The 19,833-nt window shown below is 38.0% G+C and overlaps 1 protein-coding gene across 1 annotated transcript in view; it reads left to right on the forward strand.

The window, feature by feature from the left end:
• The window catches only part of abch1 (ATP-binding cassette, sub-family H, member 1), a 34,987-nt gene extending 19,083 nt beyond the window's left edge, over positions 1-15,904 (forward strand). Inside the window, exons 12-20 of the mRNA XM_062429886.1 lie at positions 1,342-1,412; positions 1,691-1,740; positions 2,087-2,143; positions 2,350-2,420; positions 3,125-3,213; positions 4,503-4,606; positions 8,023-8,182; positions 10,066-10,170; positions 12,038-15,904. Of these exons, the coding sequence (XP_062285870.1) occupies positions 1,342-1,412; positions 1,691-1,740; positions 2,087-2,143; positions 2,350-2,420; positions 3,125-3,213; positions 4,503-4,606; positions 8,023-8,182; positions 10,066-10,170; positions 12,038-12,144 (814 nt within the window). The 3' untranslated portion in view covers positions 12,145-15,904. The remainder of the gene's footprint in view (positions 1-1,341; positions 1,413-1,690; positions 1,741-2,086; positions 2,144-2,349; positions 2,421-3,124; positions 3,214-4,502; positions 4,607-8,022; positions 8,183-10,065; positions 10,171-12,037) is intronic.
• The last annotated feature ends 3,929 nt before the right edge of the window (positions 15,905-19,833 follow it).

A 19,833-nucleotide genomic window follows, 5' to 3' on the forward strand; every position in this document is an offset into this window, starting at 1 on the left:
TTACGTACGGGACGTTGCAGAACAAACTTTGAGCCATGAGTAACCTCCATTTTTCTCCTATGCGTGCACAAATGTTGGGAGAAATCTGTGGCTCTATTTCTTGCTCAAGAATACGTCAATATGTAGACAGAAAGAGCCAAAGATCCGACCACAGACCCCTTCAATTAAGAGTCGACCCACTCTTCTACCTGAGCGACAGCCACTTCTAAAATCACAAAAGTCTTCTCAGTGTATTTGCAGCAGTGCACCAGTATTCATCTAAATAACAGTGTGTGTTTAACTGCTTATAAATGCTGAATAAAGGAGGTTAAGATAAATTATTAACCTTGAAAATCGTGTGAATGGGTATATTTTGTTATGAGACACCCGGTGCTTTCAAAGCTGACTGAAACTGAATCTGAATTTTAATACACTTTGAATTTCTTGAAATGCAGATACAAAACTTATTCTTTCTCCCATCTGAGATTCTTTGTGATCTCTATCTTTTTCTCTCTAAGCCTTTGACCCACATAAACATACTTTAAAAGCACACCAACTGACACCTCACAATTGCCATCATGTGAGGATGAGTCAGTCCTGGAGGGTAAAGGGCACAAATTACTACTCAGGTGTGAATCACAGTTCTTTGTATGTGACTGCTGCCTGGGTAGACAGTCTGGTCCTTCCTGTCTATAATGCCTCAGTCTTATTGGATCATGTGCTGTTCATGTGACAGAGATGAACGAGAACAACAAAAAGGTGTCGCTTTAACTGCTCTCTCAGTCATGTGATACCTGTTTGATATTTGGAGTTTTACAGGTTGGCAGATGTGATTTCATGAGGTGAAAAGTTTGCATCTGTTGATTATATATAAATAATTGTGTGAGGTGTAAGGAGTTGATGCAAACCATCCTTTTGATAATAACAACTTCATGTGATAATGTAATCGGCCTATTATAGGGCCTGAAAAGAAGACATTAATCATTAGTCGATTAACAAAAAATTACTAACTGTCTACTAATGAATTACAAAGAAATCATCTTGGACTCCCTTGGAAATCCCTATTTAATTTTTTGACATCCATTAAAAGAAATTAATCAAGAAATTAATCAACAGACCAAACAATAATGAAAAAATGTACCCGTACAAAATAATGATGATGTTATAAAGTTTAGAAAATGTTGAAACTCCACCAATTAACACAACTGTCAAATATTAAATAACATGCAAAGTAAATTTTCAATCAGCCTTGTGTGCCTCTTTTATTTTTATTTTTATTGCAACACTTGTATTCTAGTTTTAATGATTGTAGCTCGATGTTAAAATGTTTTTCAGATAACGTCCATGCTCCTCATTTTACAGGATGCTCCAGCGGCAGGTTTCTAGGGAGGTGGTCGATGGAGGATCAGTGCACGTCTGGCTGGACCTGACGAGTAAGATGCAATCAGCAGAAACATTACATATATATACAGTTATTTTATCACAACTCTAATTCATTATTGCCGATATACATTGGGTGGTTATTGTTTTTAACTGAAGTAATATTCTAGCTTGAACATTACTGAACATATTGTTTGGGTGTTAGATTCTCTTCATCTGCCCCATGTTTGATAAAATAAAGAAAGAAAAACAAGAAATATAATCATTGAAACAAGATATTACATATTGTACAGACAATTGCGTTAACATTCACTAAAGTTGTTTTTTCTAGATCGACAAATTGCCTTCATGCTGCAGAAGAAACTACACGAGGCCTTTCAGGTAAATATGAACTTTCTGTCATTTATCTGCTGTTTTAAATGACTTATTACTCACTTACTTATCATTATTATAATAATAATGATTATTATTATTATTATTATTATTACAATAACTTTTAAAATGTATTAACTGTTTTCTTTTTTCCAGACTCCTCATATTAGTAAAATAAAAACGTATTATTTATTCATTTTTTTAGTTTTGAGTTAAAACATGATAAAATCATATCATTGAAATTCTGCTGAAAGTCATAAAGTAATGATATTAAATTAGTGCTCAGCCCTGACAAGTCACAATCTGTTGTGCAATATAAACATGTTAAATATGTCTGACTGTGTTTTATCTGCAGGCTTTTGTGGATAATAAGTTGGGCAGTATGTCTTACCTGGTCGCCCTGCCGATAAAGGTAATAAAGATGTTATGAAACAACAGAATATATAGAAATGTAATAACTATATAGAAATGTACAAAGCCTTTTTACATTTAAATCTCATAAATAGATAAAAGTATTATAGTAATAAAAGTCACCTAAATACCGTGTATGTGCAGCTTCAGTTGTTTCTGCTGATGATACAAACTCTATTTTAATGCTTTGTTGTCGTCATCTTGCAGTTTGAAGAGCCGATCTATGGCAGCCAAAACACAGACTTCACTACGTTTGTGACACCTGGAGCTGTGCTCAGGTCAGTGTGATGTGGGTTTATTATTAAGACGGAATTAATAAAGCAGCTACAGTCAATATTTTTCATAATAGCATATAAACTGCAGCTCCCCTCAGCTTTACGGAGCTTCATAGTGAGTTTCAGCTCGTTGTTTAGCTATCCGGATACAACTTTAATATTTTCGTTCAGTCTCAGCGCTTTCATAGTGTTGTTTCGGCCGCAGCAGGCAGCTGTTTTTAAAGAAAATGCTGTAAAAAGTCACTGTACACTACCTGCTAAGGACCAAATGGCAAACAGACACAGTTAGCGACTAGCTGGCGAACATAGTGGAGCATTTAGCAGCTAAAGAGCCAAAAACAGAGCTAAAAGAGAGCGAATATTGGACTTACATTCACCAGGTGGACAGAAATATGACTCCAGATGAATGATAATGTTGCTCCATAACTGCTAGATGTGTAAAAAAGCAGCTGTTTGCTAACAAGTTCAACATATCAACTTTAAAAGTGATGATATGTTTCACAACTTGTTTCAGCTGCCTGTTAAATGGCCAAATAATCAGTTAATGCAGGTTTAAGATTGTCCTGAAACCACATGCTGCTAATTATAAAAGAAGGTTGTCTCCTATCTTGTGTCATAAGGATTGAAACAGCAAACCTTCAGTAAGAAGCTTATCTTCACCTACATGCCAACATATCTTTAACTTCTTTCCTCCTCTCGTCCTCCAGTATCACCTTCTACCTGGCTGTGGGTCTGACGGCCCTCTCCTTTGTCCTGGAGAGGAAGGAGGGGCTTCTGGACAGATGCTGGGTCGCAGGTGAGATGTCAAAGTTCACACTGCTCCTGTACTACCATACAAGTAAAACAAGCTGTGTCGTAGTTTCATACAACTACTAATTTATGAAAGGTTTGAGGATGTTGTGCATTCACACTAGGTAAGTGAGAACATTTATATAACTCAAGAAAATCAGTGTGCAGATTAAAAGACATTTCAGTGTGCTGTTGATACACTACTTCAAAGAAAAAGAAAAAGAAAGTTTTAAATCTTTAGAAAAACATTTGTGACAGTAGCATTTCACAGTTGCAGTGATTGATGTGTGTTGTTTTGTGTACGGTCAAATATATATAGAGAGCACATTTAAAAACAACACATATTTAATAGTGAAAGTTCTTTACAGATAAATTTAAGATACAGTTAAATAATTAAAGCAAAACTAAATAGATATGCAACTGTAACAAACTGCAAAAACAGTGTACTATTATAATCAGTACATAGTATATACTGTGTAAAATAGCATGCAGTGTGAAATTTGATAATTTCAAATTAACAGTTGGCCCCAAAAAAAACCTAAATTACATAATTAGATGATTTTAGTTATACTTACTGCTACTAGCCTTCACAAGCATGAAATAAGTTACTTATACGCCTATTCCTGCACTTAATCTCCCTAAAAGATAACACATTTTAAATAAAAAGACACCTGCAGGAAACACTTTGTGCAGTTCTTGAATTTACTTTTCTCTGCTTCAAAATGTCATATTTTATAACACAATTAAGGTTGTCAGTAGTTTGTTTAATGTCATCAGTTCCGCATTTGATTTGTATATTTATTCATATCCTTTGCAAGTAGGTAATGAAGCACTGGTGACAGACATTGTACACAGTATAAGGCTGGCTAATTGAATCCAAACGGTGTCTTTTAAGTGTAATTTAAGATTCAACCAGCAGGTGGAGTTACATGATCGCTGCAGAATATTTACCAGCAAGAAGGAGCTGTTTGCTTTGTAAACATGATGAATTATTGATTTACAGCTTTAAAATGATACATAACTTTGTAGGAATCTTTAATTTGCTTTTTTAAAGTATTAATAATATATCTGGATTTGTTGTAGCCATTTAGATTCAGATAAGATTGAATAAAAACAGGTTTGTGATGATCTGTAACTCTGATATCTAAAGAGCTTTCAGACAGATTATTATTTATAACTGAATAGTGATTTTAACCTCTCTCTCTCTCTCTCTCTCTCTCTCTCTCTCTCTCTCTCTCTCTCTCTCTCTCTCTCTCTCTCTCTCTCTCTGCTTGTGTCTCTGTGTCTCTCTACCAGGTGTGAGCTCCATGGAGACGATGCTAGCTCACCTCTTCTCTCAGCTCTTTGTCATCAGCGTTCAGATCATCCTGCTGCTCCTCTTCATACTGCTCGTCTTCAAGGTTCGACTTTCCGACACAGTCAATAAAAAACAGACAGCTAGACTAACAAACAACATGCAGCATACAAACACTGTACACAAACACACACACACACTTCAGATAAGCAGCAAAAATAAGGTCCGCAGGGGAGTACGCAGCTGCAGGACAATATTGGATAAGTAATAAAACAACCAAATGATCAATAAAAATAAATAAAGGCCTAAAGAATTGTTTTACTATACAAATAAAGCTGACTGTGTTTTCACATCAAAGTATCATGAACACACAGGAGCACACATCTTCATTGCAATGCCAATACCTGTCAGAAAAACAGACCACAGGGTCAATACTGTTTATTGAGACCACAACATTGTCAATTTATGTTTAAATGAGGCTGAAGTCTTATATTTCCTGCACTATATCACCACCAAATCCACTGTATAAGATTAGAGGGCGCTTTCAAAGCATCTACAAGGTCGCTGCAATCATTTTCATAATTATAATCATTGATTAATCTCAAGACTATGCTCTCTATTAATCTTTTAGTCTATAAAATATTTAAAAAATAATCAAAAAGTTGCATTTACAGTTTATTGGAGGCCACAGTGATGTCTTCAATTTGCTTGTTTTGTCTTACTAACAACATACAGCAAAAGGTTTATATGATACATGAGCTTATATGACAAAGAAAAAACACATTGCATGTGAGAAACTGGAACCAAGCTCGACTAATTGCGTGATGTTAGCTCTGCCTAACAGGATTTGCAGAGAGTTTGACGTGCAGGGAGCAGCTTTGAAGGTTAATGCTTCACAAAACTAGCAGGCCTATTACCCTGTTCATTTGCATTTTTACTGCATCATCAACTATCTGACTCTACCTGCATGTAAAGATCCAGTTTGAGAGCCATATTTATGTTGATAATAATTCAGTTTGATCCTCTTTATTTTCCAAAATAAGATTTTTTTTGTTTTTTGTTTAAACTTGTGAGGAAATATGGTGTAAATCCTTGTGTGTGTGTGTGTGTGTGTGTGTGTGTGTGTGTGTGTGTGTGTGTGTGTGTGTGTGTGTGTGTGTGTGTGTGTGTTCCGGCATGCTCTGAAGGTCAGCAGGGTTGTGTTTACTCTGAGAAAATTGATCATTGATTCTGTTACCCATTGATTTTCAATATATGTGTATGAAATCAATACAAGGTGAAAGCACTTAGACAAAACAGGTTAGATATAATTTGTGTGTGTGTTTGTATCTGTGTCTGTGTGTCAGGTCCGTGCAGGCATGTGCTTTTATGGGTGTGTGCTCGTCTCTGACTTACTGTGTGTGTGTGTGTGTGTGTGTGTGTGTGCGTGAAGGCGTGCATGTGCGTGTTAATTAAGGTGCTGAAGTCCAAAGAGACCACCACTCCATAAATCACTCCCTGCGTTTTCCGTATCCAGGGATCACTCTGGGATCGCCACGACAACAGCCCTTGATTGCTGTGGCAACCGAGTGGTCATGTGGCCTCTTGGTGCAGGTCTATTTTTGCACGTTGTCAGGGGAGACGGATAGTGTCTTAACACACTGAGGACAAGTGCACGGACACAGACTCTCACACACACACACAGCAGGAGCGAGTCTTACACATGCCTACAGATTTGAGTGAAGTTATCACCTGAATCTACTGAGCTGAGATGTGCAGACTTTGCTCTCAGTTTTTATTATTAAATTGTTCCACACCTCTGCTTTGTTTGCAGTCACGTCTGTCTGTGTAATTTACAACCAAACTTAATCAGCATCCGCGTTTCTTTTCCCCTCTTGCTTTATTTTGGCTACAGATCAGTGCAGAGTACTGGCCCTCATTTCCCGATAACGATCGATCGTAGAAGTTTAGAGCGCTTCCTAAGGGCGTTTCTACAAACATTCTTAAATTTCTACACACGTTTCCCAAAGCGGCACTCAAAGGATAGGATCACAGTTTTTATTCCTCCTACTTAAACTGGCCGTAAAAAGATCCCTTTCCAAGTGTTCTTATGATGTAAGTGATTGGGGACAAAATGCACAGTCCTTGTTTTGTTTAGAGATGTACTTAAAGTTTTATCTAATGCTAATTTGATGCCTCAACAGTCTGAGTTAAGCTTAAATCAAGTGGATATCTTCCCTGTTTCTTTCCCCCCTGTTGAGCTGCAGTGGAAGAATTATAATAAAAACAGAGAATTTCACACTAAAAATAACTTTTAAGTATATTTAAGCACAGAAGGAGGACTGTGGATTCTGTCCCCCATCACTTTTATTCAAAGCACTTTAAGAATGGATTTCTTTAATGTACAATATGAACAAGGAGGATGATTACAGTGACAAAAACCTGTTTCAATGCTCATATAGGCATCCGAATATTGTTTTAAGACAGACATAAAGAATGTGTGAACCTGTCTATTAAGAGCAAGTGCTTCTTAGTTATTCAAGAGCTTTTAACGTTGGCTGTCTGTGGTGATGAAGATGATGCTGAAAGTAATTTCGCATATTTAACTGTTTGTAAGCTGTGCTGTATAATGAAAATACACATGATGACACTAAGCATAAACACTGTAGACTACACAAATATGTGTTTTATACTTGAAATTCTATTTCAGTATGAAAACAAAGCTGAGTGTATCGTAAACAGTCTGCAGCCTTTATAATTCATGGTAATTAACTCAAATGAAGCTGCGTCTGTGTACGTTTTGTCACTATGGGTCATTCTGTCATCATTTCAGTCATCAGACCTACTGAATGTAAACGTGAGGACATAGACACCATAAAGAGTAACAAAAACTATAATTTTAGCCAGAAGAGATGAATATATATATCGTGCAGGAAGAAGGAAATGATGACAACATTAACTGGCAAATGAATGTCAGTGTTCACGAAAGAAGTACTGACTTAAAAATGCACAAAAACAATGGAAAGTTGTAGTTTTTGGTGGTGCTCATTGCCTCCTACAAGTGGGAGTGTGTGAATGTTCATTAACCCTTACATACTGTTCTGACTTATAATTAGTCTCTACACTGATTCATGAATTCATAAACCTATTAATAAATGTTTGATTAATCTTGTGGAAAAAAGACATTCTCAATCACTATTTTATGATCCATTAGAACATTTTATAGAATATGATGAATACAATGATACTTTTTAATGCTGATTTTTGAATTTGTTTAATAAACACAGGTCAAACTTGTACATTTGCATGTATAAAATGTGCACAAAAATGAAAGAAATATGCATTTTATTTCCATTTTTGTATACTGTGAGAGTCACATTAGGAAAAGTCTGGCTAAAAGAAATGTGTATGTGGTGTTTTTACAGCTCTCACATGACACTGAACAGTATGTAAGGGTTAAGAGTCACTTGAGACCATTTTGCATTAATAACCTAAAGCCTGTTATCTTTTCTCAGCCCTGTACCTCCATCTCTTTGTCTGCAGATGCCTAATGAAGGCTCCTTGACGCTGGTCATCATTCTGATCGTGCTGCAGGGCATCACCGGCATCTCGTTTGGCCTGGTCATTTCAGCTGCTATTGATGACGAGCAGAGCGCCAATCAGGCTTCCCTGGGCGTCTTCTACCCCAACCTCATCCTCAGCGGTAGGCTTGTGTTGTGTGTGTGTTTATGTGTGTGCAGGAGAAGACTTTGAGCAATATGATGTCCACTTTTCGGTTAAAGCAGCCTGTTTTCTCTTTAAGTTATAAAACAATCCATGTGAGTGTAAACTGATTTTTGGACTTAGAATTTAAGGAAGGCTGTTTGGGCTTTAGGAGAACTTGTGGGCAAAGTTTATTGAATTTAATTTTAACAAGACACTAAACCTCAAATTATATCGTCACTATGCACTATAAAAGAAGAGGCACACTTTGTCCTGCTCAGGTTAAAAGGCACCATATGAGTGCAGCCCGTTAACCATTTTAACGACACTGCGACGTGCCTTTTATTCACTGCTTCACACCACAACTCAGGACATTGAAAGGTCATCCGTTCATGTAGCCCTGCCACAGCCACAGGTAGAAACTTAATTATTGCCAGCAAAAACCACAAACATGTCACCGCTGTGGGTCGAGATAAATGTCTTTGCTGTGGGTTCGATGCGTCACCGCCGCCGGTAGCAAGGTCGCTCCTTTCTGTTCGAAATACCACTTTGGTTTCTCCAGCACTCCTCCCACCATGATGGAGTGATTGTACTCTCATCCGCAGCCACCGCAGCATCGATCATGTTGTTGAGAAAACAGTGTCACTACAAGGTCCATGTGGTAGCAGTTGTGGAGCTTTCAATCATATCTCCTGATCTTCTGTGAATGTACTTTGACCAATTGTTATGGAATTGTTGCAATTTAAAGGATATTGCTGGTGATTTTCTATATTTTTCTTATTGTTAACAAATCTCATGTTTGGAGCCAAAAAACAATGAATTGATCTACTTACAAGTATTGTGTGTGTATCAGAAGCCTGATATGTCTTATTCCTCCCAGCTGTAGACTTCCATTGTTGCCCAAAAACTATTAAATGAACCACACTGTTGAACTGGGTGACATATTTCTTTATCACAAAGACTTTTTGGCATGTTTGTTTGTTTAGAAACGGCTCCAAAGACAAATAATAGCGATCACGTTTTCAGTCCCCAGAGAGTAGTTCTGTGTAAGGCAGACGCTACTGAACATGTGTGGGAACGTGGTTTTCTTTACAGTCTTTTACTAGCTTGTTGTGCTACCTATCACAACCTCTTGACTTTGTACTAAAGCTGCTTGAGAAATTTACAAGTGTAGTGCATCTGCCGTCATGGAACAACTCTCCAGAGACTGAAAACGTGACTGTTGGTTTAAGTGTTTGGAGCCGTTTGTGAACGTACTGCAGTAACTATTGCCTTTAGGGTGAAGGAACATGTCACCCAGTGCAGCAGTTTGGCTCACTGATGTGTTTTTAATAGTTTTTGGACAACAACAGAGATCTACGACACAGAGGAAGAAGATATATCAGGATTTGGATACACACACAATATCACCACAAGATCCCTTTAGTAGCTAGTCTGGACTTTAAGATGATATGATATGATCTTCACCTTTGAATCTTTGAATATTAAAGTCATCATGGACCAGAAGTCCTTGAAGTCTACAGACAAAAATGGAAATCTGAACATCTACAATCAATGACAACTAGGCAAACTAAATTTGCTGATAAAGACCATTTAAGACCATGTCTTATGCTTATTTCATCTCTATGATGTAGTACTTCTGTTTTAATAGAAATCCAAATAAAAAAACAAACAAACCTTGTGTGCTTCTCCTTCATTTCCTCATCTATTTTGGAAGTTAAATTTCAGTTCTCATCACACCAAGGTAAAAGCAGGAGAAACCAGAGCTTGTTTAAATGCTTTATGGGCGCTCATTATCAGGATGGAATAACCAGATACAAACTGAATCTTAACAGAAGGTGTAAATGACATCTTACATAACATCCTATCTACTCTATACTGTAGGTATCATCTGGCCGGTGGAGTGTATCCCCTATCCTCTCCGCTACATCAGCCTGGCACTTCCTCAGACGTACGCCTCCGAAGCTCTCCGCTGTATTATGTACAGAGGTAATGTATACGTGTTACACTACTCTCATTTGTTTTACAGTAGGAGCTACCATAGCTTATCTAATGTGTAGTTAGCGTGTGTTATGGTCACATCTACGGCCACACGAGTGCATGCATGTACACGTTACGCACCACACAGCCAGTCGTCTGAATCATTAATCAGCTTTGGATACTGTGTAACTCTGCTTCCTGGAATGTAAGGTATAGTGGTTTCGCTCTTGTCTCTCAATCTTTCTCCTTCTCTTGATCTTGTTGCCTTTGAAAAATAAGACCTGGCGACAGCCCGAGCTCCATTCATGTTACATGATACAAGCCAAGCACAGGAAGTCAGAGGAGCTATTTCCTGCTGAAAACCTTATCGTAGAGATGAAGTGGAAGACGAGACACAGGCTGAAGTTGGCAGTGTCAGAATTCAATTTGGGGGGGGACTAAAACTTTGTTTTAACTTTGCAACGTATCCTGCCAAATTCGCTGATTGAATTAACCCACGCCATGTTGGTTTCTGTGGATACGATTTTAATAAACTGAAGCAGCAGCTCTTATACAGTACATGAATAAAGGAAAACAAGGTCTGTTTATTAGCTGTTCTGGAGCTTTTTGGTTTGTCACTACTGTCAAGATATTGTTTTAGGCACTCAAAAAACAGACTTGGTAGAAATGGAAAATAATATTCATAAGTACGTTTTAATTATTGTACAAACACAAGAAAATAAGAAAGAACCATGTTGCTCTGACATGTTTCTACAGTAGCCCAGAGTGGACAAACCAAACACTGGCTTTCACATTTTGAGCAGGGTTTTTTGTGTTTTTCCTACCCAGATAGCAAAATTGTTGTGGCTCATATTCAGTACACACCCATTACTTTGGGCACTTTAATCCGGTCCACATACCGCATGGAATGATGACACTTGGGTGGTCCACTCCTGTTCCTCAGATCTGGACCACAAGCAAGCCATAGCAATGCCGTATGTAAACCTAGAAAAAACAGATAAACCAGAACTGGCCCACATCGTGAATACTTATACCCAAGAGCACCACATCTTTACCAAAAAAGGCCGGAAGAAGGCCAGCAGTGCCACATCAATGCCTGAAGTGGTCCGCTAACATATGCTATCTGGGTCGGTTCTTCCTACCACACTTGGAAGGGGAGGGTAAGGGGAGGTGTATTTATTTGTGTTCAGTCTGCAACATCACTACTAGATGCCACTAAATCTGACACACTGCACCTTTAAAATTCATGTTTGACTTTGCAAATAGTAGTTGAATCTCACCAAATATTCCTTGTAGTGGCTGTTCTGGACTATCACTCAGATGGTGTGTTGGTGAGATTTAGAGCTGCAACAATTAGTTGATTAAACAGTTCAGAGGTTCACAGGAAATTAATCAGCAATTATTTTGGTAATGAATTAATCTTTCAAGTCATTCTTTAAGCAAATAATGCCAAACATATGTTGGTCCCAGTTTCTCCAATGCAAAGACTTCCTGCTATTCTGAGTTTTTATATAACTATAAATTGAGTACTTTTGGGTTTTGGGCTGTTTGTGGAAAATTACAACAGGTATTTTTCACTATTATCTGATATTTTATAGCAAATTGTCAATTAATTAAGACGATAATCAGCAGATGAATCGATAATGAAGATTGTGTGCTATGTCTGAGGTCAAGAATGAACTCTTAACTTTGGTGTAGGAATTATTGTAGAGACTGTAGAGTGAGTAAACCTGTTAAGGGGAAAATTTTACGTTTGATGTTTTCGTTAAACGAAACAAACATGATTATATATCTCATAGTTAGGTAATACCAGCTTTGCACCACTGCACAATGGACACTGGAGTAAATAGTGAATGTAAATAAATCTGTCCGACAGGTTGGGGTCTGTCTCGGTTGCTGGTGTGGCGAGGCTTCGCGGTCACTCTGGGCTGGAACACTTTCTTCCTCATCCTGGCCACGGTCATCTTAAAGCTGAGGACGTGACAGCCTCGCCTCAGAGACCGTCCTTCAGTGTGGGGTCGAGCCATCAGGTGAAGCCCAGGAGCCAAACACTGACCTGGGAACTCCTGTCTGTGGGTGCACCGGGGCAGCAGAGAGCAGGAGGAGAATAGACTGATTCACAAGTCTCACTCCTCCTCCAGATGATCTCTTTCTCTCTCTCTCACACACACACTAACACACACAGACACACACAGACACACACAAACACACTCCTGAAGCCCCCAGCCAGCTGCCTGATCCTGCAACAGTTGCGTTGGCCCATTCAAGCGCAGGGTTCATTTCAAAATGCTGCACATAGAAGTACACAAGATAGAATATACACGAGCACAATATGAGAATATTTGCTAAACTGTGTGTTTCCCTTCTATCTGCAGCTTGTTGAAACTCTTTACCCCCCCAGAATGGACCTTTCACCAACTCAGGGTCGCCTTTTTATTTCTGTTTGCCCCTAGTCTTAATGCTAATATAGAGAGATTTCTGTGATACACTTTATTTCAAAGTAGTTGAGGCCTAAGAAGTCCATTTTGGGGGAAAAAAGAGAAAAATATGGTGGTGAATATACTGACTGTAACTGTAAGACATCGGTTTTGTCTGTACAGTATTTTATTGTGTACCTTATATTTGCATTATAGATAAAATGTATCTAAAGTGTCCAAAAAATAGTCTCAGCACAAAAAAAGTGTTTTTAAAGACTATACAATGTGAAAATTGAATTTCACATTGCTTGTTGCAGTATATCGTGGGAACCCAAAACAGAATTTTTAGGTGTTGATCGCTTGACTCTGACCAGGAAATTATCACCCATTCTGGCTTCCCACAGCAACAGTGTCTTCTCTAGTTTGCGTGCTCTGTTCAGTTTAGTTTTCCTGTCTGGTGAGTAACAGGAAGTGGTATCTGTGTCCCGGCTCGGTGCGTTACCAGGTGCTTGCAAACCGCCGTTTAGAAATGCGTCGTCATCAGTTCAGCTGTTGTTTTCAGTCTCTGTAACTTGTGTTTTGTGCCTGCATCTCCTGTGGGAGAAAAAAAATGGGGGTTTCATGTTGGTGATGGGAAAGTTTTGGTTCTGTATCATTTTTTTTTAAATACTCTCCACTTTGCTGGACAGAGTGGAGGCCGTTGGGTAGATTATTTTCACAGGTCAGGCTCTTCAAGCCTTCCTGCATCCATATGAAATATATTTTTACTCAACAAGCTGTTCATACTTTATATTTTGTTTATTCATCTTTCAACAACAATAACACAGACTATTTAAAAAAAGCACAGAGGAATTATGCTGTATTGGACTCAATATGTCTTGGACATGTGCCTTTGGGATGTTGTGGTGTCACTGTGGGAAAAGGGAAGAAAAATTCAATCAAAATCAAAAAATGAGGAAGATATCTTTTTTAAACTGCAACCAAGCTATTTGGGTAGGCTAGACTTTTTATTAAGACTTAAATTGTAGGGTATTTTTCCAATTTGAAATGTACAAACAAAATATGTACATGTAAAAATAAAAGATGATAAGATCAGAGTGGCTACTTGCTAAGAAAAAGTAACCTGTCACTATAAAAGATAACTGCAGTCTGATTTAAACACGTTATTCAGTCTACTCTATGAAGACCGGACATATTGATCTCTAAACCAGCAAACTCTTTGATTTGCACATTGCCTGTAAAGCAATGGTTCGACATTTTGGAGAAAAAGGCTCATTTGCTTCAAAAAGTTAGATGAGAGGATAGATACCACTTTCATAAGAAGCACGCTAAATATGAAGTTTAGGTTAGCATAAAGACTGTGAACCTCTGAAGCTCACTATTTCTTGTCCATGAGTATTGATTTCCTGGCGTTGCGATGTCACGATGAGTTTGTTAGGTAATGAGCAGAGAGTCCAGCATATGACCAGCTGTTACCTTCATATTTACCTTACAAACATGTGAGTGGTATCCATCTTACACGCAGCAAGAAAGCACGTAAATGTGTTCCAAATTAAGTCCAGATTCACATGTTGTACCAATGTAATAAAAAATGTTTACATTCATCTAGAGGCATGCTTAATAAATCTGAACATTTTTTTTATTGGCAGATATTTTACCCAGTTGGACTGTAAAACTAGACACATATACCAGCATGTGTTGTGTTTAGATGTGTTTGTGAATGTTCCTTCTGCCTCGTAGCTACGATGCTACACGTTGCAGTGCCGGTAATGCCAGTAATACTCATGTAATGAAGAACTTGTGTTTCCATTAACAGGATTCATAATGAATCAAAATGAGCTTTGGTTTGCGCTGGATTACGTCATGGTCCAATGGTATACAAGTATATACGGTATGATGTGTGTAGTGTTAGGTGTTGAATATTTGGGAGACAGTTCCCCCGCACTGTAAATCTGCTGTTGCTGTAATTGCTCTGCAGTACATTCATCAGTGTTGCTATCGCACATTTTTAAGGGATGTTGTTTTCTTGTTTGATAGAAACAGAGGAGCGATAGCCTCTCGCTAATAGAAGCAGCTTTCTATTACGATCACATGACACCGAGATGCTTCTAACTGGAGGATATATTCTGTAGCTCTGTTCGCATTACTTCCATGACAGGAAGTTGAGGATGAATCTCACATACTGGTGGGATTACCTCAGTGCCTCATCGCCTCCCAACACACAATACTGACTTTAATGTTGGTGTCACTGAGGTGAAAGTATGGACAATTCTTTGGCTTTTTTGACAGTTTCTGGAATATTTGGGATATTATCGCCAAAAACTGTGTATGATTGTCACGTGATGTATTGCATTTTAGAGGAATTACCTTATGTTCACTGGTAACATTCAAATACTCTTATCCAGTCTGTAAATCTACCCATAAAACCAACTAACCATTTTATAAAAGTAAGAAATAAAACTTCTCATGCATAATACATTTGACAGTAATTACATGGACTGCAATTATCTCACTGAAGACACAATTCATGGGCTGGTTTTATATCACCATGTTGCTGCTGTGATTTAACCTTTGAAATGACTAAATACCTTAAAAATTCAAACCTATTTTCTCAATCAGTTTCCTGATGTGAGCGACGGGATCACACATGAACACGCCAACATTCAATCAGTTTTGATTGTTCCACATGGGAGATTTATGTCAGGTATTTCCGTTTATCAATCAGACTATTAGTTATACTTGAATGAATCTGAATCAGATGACATTTGAGGGGTTGTTTGCTCATGTTTTCTCCTACTTATCTCAAATCTGATCAAACCACACCCAGTTCTGATGAAAATTAGCCAAGTTGATGAGTGTTAAACTAACAATAAATATAATAAATAATAGCTTAACACGTTTTCTCTGAACTTTAACTAAGATTGTTGCTTCTTTACTTACAAGTTTAGAGAAATACCTAGGATTTCAAACCAGATATTAGGGGCTTTAAGGTGAATACATTCATTCATATTGTCTTCTACCGTCCTCTTACTTTAATTAAGTTGATTATAAAGTCCTGCTAACTGGAAGTATCCAGCTCTTATTCTGAGTTTTGTCTTCATCTGGTTAATATGGGGTTATTGCAGTTCATGTAAACATATGAAAGTTTGTGTAACCAGGATGAATAACGTCCGCTCTTCTCTAAACTCCAGTCGACTACCTCCGCTGTCTCTCCCCCAAAGGGCATGTGAAGCATTTACACTCCTGTGTTGTGACATGTATGCACTGTGATGGCAGACATGCTTCGATGAAGTTCTGTTCATGTATTTTGAAACAATAAACCTCGATGAAAAAAAAAATCATCTCTTTGTCCCGTGCTTCTTGCCGTTGCAGAGTGCTGCCAGATTTTACTCAACACCAAAGTACAATTCCTGTGGTTACAAAAACACCCAGAGGCCATGGACGACAGATTTATTTAATGACATCATGCTCGCTTGCATCACTGTGTTGTTTGCTGCCATGGTGATGAAGGTGACCGTGTTGCCTTTGGTAGAGTCTGGATCCTCACCTGACCGACTGTTTGAATTTTTTGTGTGTATGTGTATGTGTGGATTGTGGGTGTGCCTTGGTATGTGGGTTTTTTTTCATGTTCACTGGGTTAATGGGTCTGTGCATGCTTATGTTTCCTTTGATGTGTGTCCACAATCTGAGTGTATATGTGTGTGAGTTAAATGTTAAAGTGCAGATTTGTGTGTGTCTACTATTGCACACAAAGGCAGAAATGTTGTGTCCTCATATAATCTATTTAAAAGCAAACATTTAGCGTTACAGCCACCAAATATTTCAGTGAAAAACACAAGAAACAGTTTTAAAAATCAAATAGTGATTGACTAAGTAAAACTTAATTTACTGACAGCTGAACTGCTTGAAGTGAAAGCAAAATGTTTAAAGGTCAAATATATATAGCCCACAGTTATTTCTATTATCCACTCCAGTACACTGAAATCATTTTTTTTTTAAACAGGTCATAAATCTAGAGTTTGATTTTGTTTTTCTGAAAACGCTGGGCACAGTAGTTTTTTTGCAAACATTACTTAAAGAGGTGAAAATAGTAAAATATTTGGGGCTACTTTCAGCAGGAGATTAATACACATTTGGTGCTCTGAGTATTTCTGGCAGAAGACTGACAACATAAACTACAGTGTGTGTGTGTGTGTGTGTGTCTCTGTTCTTTGTAATAAAGTAGCATGTCACTCAGTGTACCGTATTCCCGCACATACACAGGGACGTCTGACCTACAAGAACTACTCTCCGGAGACTGAAAATGTGATTGTCGTTAGTCTTTGGAGCCGTTTCTAAACAAACTAACGTGCTCCAAACTCTTTGTGCAACAGCGTGGCTCAATGACATGTTTTAATAGCTTTTGGACAACCATGGAGCTCTATAGCACAGTTGAATACGATATTATTTGTCTTTTAACAGGATTTATTGTCAATAAGAAAAATATATGAAATCATTGTACTTAAGGATAAAATATTACAACCATATCTGTGTGTGAATGCTTGAATGTCTGTATATGTTTGAGAAAAGCCCAATGTGGTGTGTTTATGTTAGAAAATGCATTTTAGTCTTTGTGTGTGTGTGTGTGTGTGTGTGTGTGTGTGTGTGTGTGTGTGCGTGTGTGTGTGTGTGTGTGTGTGTGTGTGTGTGTGTGCGTGTGTGTGTGTGTGTGTGTGTGTGTGTGTTCCTGTCTCAGATGACTTCTCTTCTTAAAACGCCTGTGGAGGGCGATGCTTGAAGAGATTACACGTGGCTGCCAGCGAGTTTCCATCAGATACCTGAACCCCCTGAAGACTCGTTCTCTCCATGTGAGTTTCCACCTTCTCATCTCCCCTCTATTAAACCCACTATTAGCATTGCGAGTGTGGTTATGTTTCCTGGAGTCACCTGACCCCGAAAAGCACATGTCCGTCAAGAGAAACAACTTATTTCCCCCACAAGCAGTCCTCCTGTGTATCTGTTTCAAATGTACATATGCATACATAAGCTTGTGTGTCGGCAGTTATGGTTGCGAAAATCCCCCGAGCTATGATCTTTTGTGTGTGAAACTGTTGATCATCATCTGTGTGAGTCTAACATTTCAACAAGGCCATAGCACACCTCGTAATGTGACCACTGGAAAATAGATAACGGCCTTAGTGACAGGCTGCTATTAAAATAGTCCTTAGTTCAGCGTGAAATGAGAGTCTGGTTGTCTGTCTGCAGCCAATTACAGTGGTTGGTAAGCTTAGTGACGACACCATACCTAATTACAGTCAATGACTCTGTAATTACATGCAATGACACCCAAAGTCTCAAAGGACCATATTGTATATTCCTGCTATAATAATACAAGTAAGATGAGACAGTATGAACAGAATGTGCAAAGTGCTCCATTGAGTTGTAATGGTTGATGATGATTAATCAAACATGGAAGAACTGATGAAACTCATCCAGATTTTGCAATGTTTCTTAAAACTTTAATTAAAAAAGAATTCCAGTAACCTTTAGAGTTAAACCCAATTTACGGCTGTCTGCATCTGGTTTACATTTCCCTTAGTCATTTTGCAACACGTCATATACGGTAATTATATTCACAAATGTTTCCGTTCATTTCTCTCTCTTTCTTCAGAAAAACATGGAAATTCACCTCGAAACTACACCTTGTAATTAACCCAAGCTTCAAATTAACTGCAGTCCAAGCTACTGTCAGAGAGATACACTAAATGAGAAGACAGGGTATCACATAATGCATATGTGGCAGTAAATGTTATGATGTAATCGGGGGGGATGATTTCATCTCCTCATCTCCGCAACTGGGACACGATCAACAAACCCTGACCAAATGAACCAAATAAAGCTAGACGAATGCTCCACATTTACTGGATGGATTACATCAAAGTTTCGAGGTTGTTTTGAGCACCGAAAAGATATTAAAAGCACCACATTACACATTTCTGCTGAAGGAGGAAATGTAAATGGAGAAATGGAGCAGACCAATCGAGATTATCCTGACCACAAACATTTTAAAAAATGCAGGTTTATCCTTGATTGTAATGTATTTTATTATACAGTGTGCATGAGTTTAAATGGGTTGAATGGTTATTTAAAGTCTGGGGATCTAGCCTCTTTCCTCTCTTTGAAACAAACATCTTTTTAAGCCAATATAAGTCTAAATGGACGTATTATCAAGTAACCCCTGTTTTAACACTCACATACTGTTCATACTCTGAGCTGTCACAGTATATCCTCACATAATTAGTCTCTATAGCAAACTTCTGAACCACAAATCATTCATAAAGACCTCATCAGTCACAGATTTACATGATTTATCCTTAATGAAGCTTTCAGAGAGCAGAGAGAGTTTATTCTTTAGTTTTTATGATTAAAAAAACTATAAAAAAGACACTATACTATGGTCGAATGTTACATAAAACATGAGAACTATGTCAACAAATTATATTAAATTTGAAGAATGAAGATTCGTGAAATTTTTTATGAATATGTGTCAAATATATTTCCTTTTTTGTATATTCTGGGTCACATTAGGGGAAGAAATCACATTTCAGGCTAAAAGAAAAAGTATTTTTACCTCTCTCGGATGTAAAAATGGATTAAATTTGACCCTGAACCGTATGTAAGGGTTAGAGAGATGTTAGGTTAATAAAATTAAAAGGTTTCCAAGAATATTTAACTTTACATTCACCTCTGTACTGACATTACAGCTCAGGACATTCCTCTCGGGCTGGATAGTCAGCAGCACTCGTGGTCACATACAGAATACATTTTCTGTGCATCATAAACTGTCCCAGGATTTAACCAGCACCATGTCCAATTCCAGAGCTTTTTCTCTTAACTCCTGGCTGCAGCCGATACCACTATATCTGCTTTGTGATGGTTCTCAGCTGCAGTCTGTAATAGCTTACCCGCCTTTTTCAATTTGTCACTACATCATACCGAGACAGCTGCGTAAAGGAGTAGTCGGTGGACGGTGTTTGATCTACTCGTGACCAGCAGAATGCCAGATCTAAAATGTCATCATTACGAGGGTCCTTCAGCAGTTCTGGTTTAGACAGAGGACACATGAACAGCTGATAGTTTTTATATGTTTGAATTACCTTGAGAAAACAGAGTAATTCAATCAAGTGAAGTGCGGTGCACAGTTTGTGAGTAATGAGTTGAGGTACTGCAGCCACCAGCTTGCAGGGAAGTTTCACCATATTGACACAAATGATGC

This window comes from Scomber scombrus, chromosome 12, assembly GCF_963691925.1.
Source record: "Scomber scombrus chromosome 12, fScoSco1.1, whole genome shotgun sequence".
Taxonomy (NCBI): domain Eukaryota; kingdom Metazoa; phylum Chordata; class Actinopteri; order Scombriformes; family Scombridae; genus Scomber; species Scomber scombrus.